This window comes from Anguilla rostrata, chromosome 6, assembly GCF_018555375.3.
Source record: "Anguilla rostrata isolate EN2019 chromosome 6, ASM1855537v3, whole genome shotgun sequence".
NCBI lineage: Eukaryota > Metazoa > Chordata > Actinopteri > Anguilliformes > Anguillidae > Anguilla > Anguilla rostrata.
Genome location: NC_057938.1, coordinates 37,069,203 through 37,075,717, shown reverse-complemented (window position 1 = coordinate 37,075,717; position 6,515 = coordinate 37,069,203). Strand labels below are relative to the sequence as shown.

General features: G+C 39.9%; 1 protein-coding gene across 1 annotated transcript; it reads right to left on the bottom strand.

Moving 5' to 3' along the window:
* Positions 1 to 354: 354 nt before the first annotated feature.
* Positions 355 to 1,680, bottom strand: LOC135257054 (thyroxine 5-deiodinase-like). Its single transcript, XM_064339457.1, has one exon. The coding sequence runs from the start codon at positions 1,568 to 1,570 to the stop codon at positions 755 to 757; it is 816 nt and encodes a 271-aa protein (XP_064195527.1). The 5' UTR covers positions 1,571 to 1,680; the 3' UTR covers positions 355 to 754.
* Positions 1,681 to 6,515: the final 4,835 nt, after the last annotated feature.

The window sequence follows — 6,515 nt, the reverse complement described above, 5'->3', positions numbered from 1 at the left end:
GATAAAGATCCTATTTGGCCATATGTAGATACTGATTAAGCAATTTCAAATAGCATAATAATAATAATAATAATAAGTAATGTATATGATACAATTCAAGAATTTCAATCTTCTCACCAATGTGTAGCACAAATCTGGGTGATGGATTGCTGGCATTTTGTGCGAGAACGCTAATTAGCCAGATATGATATTGTAATTAACATTGACACATGCTCAGTCCTTCTCCAGTGTACTGCAGGCTGAAGAAAGCACCTGGAAAGTGCAATATACTCGGTTTCCTGGAACAGATGCATAAAACGAATATGACGACGTCACAAGCCTTCGCAAGACTGAAAAACTGAAGCAAAAATAATATTTAAAAAAAACGTAAATGTGTATTACATTTTATTATAAAATGATCTTCGATATAAAGTATGCATACTTTACAAAATAACGTTTTGCCATTGATTATGGTAGATATTTATCACCGACTGCTCTAGTGTCAAATTACATCAGTATCAGTTTTCTGGTTATTTAACCCTTGAAAAACTGAACTTCACAACAACACTAGAGCAGATTAGGTGGTAACAGACATGCAAACAGTGAAACGCTCACTACTTTCATGTAAGTACACAGACACACATAACAATGGCCACAACGCATATTGACAATGTACATTGGATAACTCGTATCTCAACTTAAGTTCTGACGATGAAGCAAAAACAAAATTCGGGCAGCTTATTCGTCGTGACTGGCTGAGTGCTACTAAATTGGGCTACACGTGAATCACCACGGTTATGGAGTTCTCCAGACTGTTCCTGTATTGATCAAGCCAGGTCCTAAGATCAGAAATGCTATAACCCTCCGGACCTCTGCCGCCCTGATATACAACCTTCTCGTCTTTGAGTATGTAAAGTCTCTCAAAATACGCCCCGTAAGCGGCGTTCGACGAGTTCTCCATGGTGTCAGCGACTACGAGGCATCCGGGAACCTCCAGGTTCAACAGCTGAGCTGCATTCAGTCTGTCGTCGAGACATCGGTGTTTCGGGATCTGGTACGGAGCATCAGAGCTAGCCCATCCGTCCGACGGATGCGCTTCCTCGATGTACACAAGAAGAGAGTCTGCGATATCAGCGTATTGGGTGACCACCCGCTGGAATGCCGTCAGACGTGTCATGAACGGCGGTCAGGAGCAACTCCCAAAGTTCAGGATCAGTGGTCTCTTTCCTTTTGCGTAGTCAAGTATCCGGACCCTCTTCTGCTCATTGAGCTGCACGACTTCGGTGTTGGGCGCATCGTATCCGAGATGCGCCGATTTGAAAAAGTCCAGTTTCTGACCGTGCCACACTGCCTTGAGCGACTCCAAGCTGAACATTCTATTGGAATCAGAGATGCACACCGGGGGATCGTCGGGTTCACCTCCGCTATTCCTCATTTTAAGAAACACCTTCTTTCTTATGCACAGAAAATCTAGAAACCATAGCGCGAGCGCCGCAACCAGAAAACGGGGTAATAGAACCAGGCTGGCAGCTACGTTTTTCAGTGCCTTAACAGTTTGTGCACCGGCAGATTTCTGCATCTCGGCCACCATTTTACTGGCCGGCACGATTTGCTTGTCTCCTACCGGTCTACTCTAATCAGCGCTGTTTTATATGCTATGTTACAGTGCCTTTTTATACGACTACTTGAATGAGGAATACCCCGCCTCCAAACGAGTGCCGCCCCATCACATGGCGGGGATTACCTTCCGTCAACTCCTGTCTGCAAGACATACGAGACAGATAGACAAGACAAGACTCTCCTTATTATCACACGTCTTTAATGTGCCTATGAAAGGGACGGAGTACTAACTCTTTGAAAATTGTCATAAATGTTGCGCATATGCGCATTTCATGTAAAAATGCGCAGAACCATTCTTGAGTAGGGCATATTTGTATCAATCTAGTAACATTTGTGTTCGCGTTTTATAGACAAATAGGTCCTAGGGCAAAACACCCATTTATGAATTACTTTATTTTACTGAATGACAGCAAATATTTACGCTAAACGTCAACTGCTAAATTTCCAGCCGAAATTCGAATGAATGGTAAACACTTACACTGTATACGCGAATTAATCAATTTAATTAAAAATACAATAAAACAAAACAAAATTTATTAAATTAAACGTGTTGAAATAAACTACACGACTGAAACCTAAACATGTCCAATGGACGTAAGTATATAGGCTGTTATTTGTATTATTGTAAATTAACCGTAATGAAGAGCAAGCTGTTCCCGAGGCTATAATAGTCTCCACTAACTGAGAGAAGTAACAACCATCTGATTTAATGATTATCGTTGTTATAAAGTTTAATAATTATTTCAATTACATGGTTTGTTGTTGCATATTTATATTCGATCAATTCAAATGATTTCCACTCGGAGGCGCTCGCGTCTACAAGGAACGAGGTTTTTTGGTGTATACACTGTACAATACATTTTGGAGACACACTGTTCTCTCTCAAATTGTAATGGCTGTGCATCTTCTAAGTTTAGACTTCGGACGTCGGAACTGAAGCCCTTGTTATTCACTTGATTTTGTTTAAGAAATAATGTTTTAACCATTCGTGAGAGATGTTCATATGCAGATAAAATTACATGCTTTATTAATAATATATGACCTACGTTTGTGGGGATTTCAGCCTTTCACACTGTGCAGCACATGATTAGTGTGGAACCTCAGTGATTAACTTCAGACCATGTCAGTCAGTGGGGGATATCCTAAAGATGACATAGCAGTGAGGTGCCTTAAACAACTGGGAAACAAGCCTTGAGCACATTTCTATAAGAAATGCCTTAGTCTTGCAAAGAAGTGGCCCCCTGTAGGGTTAAAAAGCACTCACAGTATGTAGACCAACCAGTCTTAATTATTACCTACAATGTTTATTTCTGGCTCACTATAATGAACAATAATGAAAAAAAACGACATTTTTTAAACTGTCTAGCTAGTCCCCCGACGGATATAAGTATATTATTTTATGCATATGAAGATTCTCTTTTGTTGTTACATTTTTGTTTTAATTCTGATACATTATCATAAAATATAACAATTTCTTTAAAAACTGTTAGATAACCTTCAGCTTCCAGTTGTCAAGGAAACAACCCCCTCCCACTTACTCAAGCAGTAATTAGTCAGAATTCCAAACCGGGGTAGGTCATAGTTAGCGAAGCCTTGCATTTACAACTTTTCAAAAACCGTCTGTCATTTCATATGTAATGATTTGATTAATTCAGAAACACTGTGACGTAAAAACGAAAGACAGTGGAATAAGGAAAAAAGTCTTTTTTTATCCCTAATGTGCTTGAGGCATTAGCTTTCTGGCACAGGCAGTATACAAACCAGTTCAGACTGTTAGTTCAAACCTGACTCTGGCAGGGGCTACCATGACAATGCACAATGCTTAAAATGTACTTCACTGTGTCATTCTGGCACTGTGGCTTAGTGCTTCGGCACCTGGCACATTGCCTGGAACCAAATGCTACAGATCACCGCTCCTTGAAATGTCTGCAGCTAGCTACCTTGCTAAATCTATCTGCCAGTTTGTTATGCCTAATTGTGATGTATAGCTCCTTTCTTCTGATTCCATGTGTTGTCCCTTGCTACTGGTCTTCTTAGATGATGTGTTGTCCCATAGCCTAAGGTTTGTATAACATTTTGTTGAGAATGCAAGTGGTAGTAGAGGTAGGTGAAAAGAAGACATCCTTTGTGATGGCTATTTGGAAAGTAAATGCTTCTGTTCACAATGCTATTCACAGCAGTATTTTAACATCAGCTGCGATCTACTTTGTATTTTCTAAATGTAATAGCATGGTTATGAGTCCTGTGATTTAATGCTGCACACAATTGTCACATGACATATGACAGTATGTTTTAAAACATGCACACCTTGGCATGGATCAGTGATATTCCCAAAGAATGAAGACATAGTCTGTAATCACTCATAAAAGCGGATATTGACCACAAATCTAAAAATGCTAAATGCTCAGATGCAGATGCTAATTAGCACTATTCCTATATAAAAGTTGGCAAATTAAACTACAGTGGCACTGAAGTTTATATATATATATATATATATATATATATATATATGTGTGTGTGTGTGTGTGTGTGTGTGTGTGATATCTATTTTGCATTCAGAAGAGGTGTGTCCATGCATTTTTATGAAGATATTATGCTAAGACCACCGTATTTTTGGGTGCAGCCATGTATTTGAAGCGGCACTAGTGATGGCCGCACCTCTCACTCAGTTGTACACTAATTTACTCACTTCTTCATTCACACATTTATTAAACAATTTCATTCATTCATTCATTCACTGAGCAGTTCCCACAGCAACAGTAATAAGATTTCACCACTCAAGCAGGTTGGAGATTCTGTGGGAGGGGTTGAGTTTTGTCCAATTAATATCCTCAACGCTCATTCAAATTTATTCTTGATCAGAGGCAGTCCTAGATTGCTAATAAATCTTTGGTCCTTAGACCTCATTTGATCTTAATAATAAAAGATGAATCAACCAGAAAGCACAAACTTGGAATACAAAACATGAAACATCCACACTCGAGAACTGTCACAGAAGTTTACAGTATTAATGCTGTCTCTTAATGCAGGCGATGACACTGCCACAAGCGAACACTGCCTCGCTGTTCCAGTAATTTACATGCTGCTGCTTGTTCATGTCTGATCCAAAGTAATTCCTGCAATCTTTTCTCTCCAGCTTTGAGAATTATTTTCCCTCCATGAAAAAAGATGCTCTCATTTAACTTCCCAGCAGACCCCCAGCACACACACATGCACCCACATGTCTCTATGGCTTTCCCACATTTTGCAATTACCTGCTGACAAAGGTTAATTGCAAAATTGGTTCTTACCTTCCTTTTGCTGGAGGACATGTTGCTGAAAGATGCTGTTGGCACCATACCTGAATGCCTTCCGAAAACTGAGTCGCGGTCTTGGCAATGGCGTGCAGTTCGTTCAAGGACAGTTGGTAAATGGGGAACAGCTTGCGCCCACTGCATACTCATAAGAGTGGCCTTTAGATATTGGAGTAGCCACTGACAGTGTGCCACATGATCATGAGCCTGTAGACACTTTCTCCCTTCCCACAAATTATATCTGTTCTACAGGATGCTATAGCACTGTAGTAATTTACTCTCTAGCAATTTGAGTGCTTATAACATCCAACTTAATTTTGAAAAACAAATTTGCTGTCTATTGGGCTGTGACATATTAATTTACCACTTTAAAATTTTTTTTCCAGAAATAATGCTCTTTACTAAAACTTGGTGAGTACACACCAAATATCAATGATAGCATGCCATTTCAAAGAATCGCTGTGCTTCACTTGTGTGTTTACTCGTGTGTTTAAACTTCCCTGCAACCTGTTTGCCCATGCACATTCACTCATAATTAAAGGCAAAATGGCAGAACAACAGATAAAGTTAAATGCAAAAGTATTAAGGCAGGGACACAACTTTTGTTGTTTTGGCTGCAGTGTATACTCCATTACATTACATTGAATTTGAAATTTTAAAACAACCAATTTGAGCTTTAATTTGAGGGTATTTACATCCATTTCTGGTGAACATTCCAGGGATTACAGCCCAGGGCGACATAGCTCAGGAAGTAAGAGCAGTTGTCTGGCAGTTTGAGGGTTGCCGGTTTGATCCCCCCGCCCTGGGTGTGTTGAAGTGTCCCTGAGCAAGACATCTAACCCCTAATTGCTCCCAACGAGCTGATTGGTACCTTGCATGGCAGCCTTTCACTGTTGGTGTGTGAGTGTGTGTGTGAATGGGTGAATGAGAGGTATCAAATGTTAAAGTGCTTTGGATAAAAAGCGCTATGTAAATGCAGTCCATTTACCATTTACTTTTCATATATAATCCCCTCATATTAGGGGAGCAGAAGTAATCGGACAAATTTACAAAATCCGAAATAAAGTTGTCATACAACAGTTGTCATAGTATGTAGTGCTGTGACCCATAGACATGACCAGATTCAGGGTATCTTTCCTGGTGATACCTTTTCATGTACTGCTTCAGTTCCTGTTTGTTTCTGGGGTGTTTCATCCTTTAGTCTTTCCTTCAGAAAGTGAAATGCATGTTCATTTGGATTAGAGGTGGCTTGACTTGACCAGTCATTCCACAGTTTGGCTCTGAAAAACCCCTGTGTTGCTTTAGCAGCATGGTCGTTGTCCTTCTACAATGTGAAGTGCCGACCAGTGAGTTTTGAAGTATTTGGTTGGATCTGAGCAGATGTTTCTGTACACTTCAGAATTCATCCTGTGCACTTCAGAATTCATCAGTGAAGACAAGTGGACCAGTCCCAGTGGCAGCCCTACATGCCCAAGCCATTATATTACATTACATTACATTACAGGCATATAGCAGACGTTCTTATCCAGAGCGACTTACACAACTTTTTACATAGCATCTTACATTGTATCCATTTATACAGCTGGATATATATACTGAAGCAATGCAGGTTAAGTACCTTGC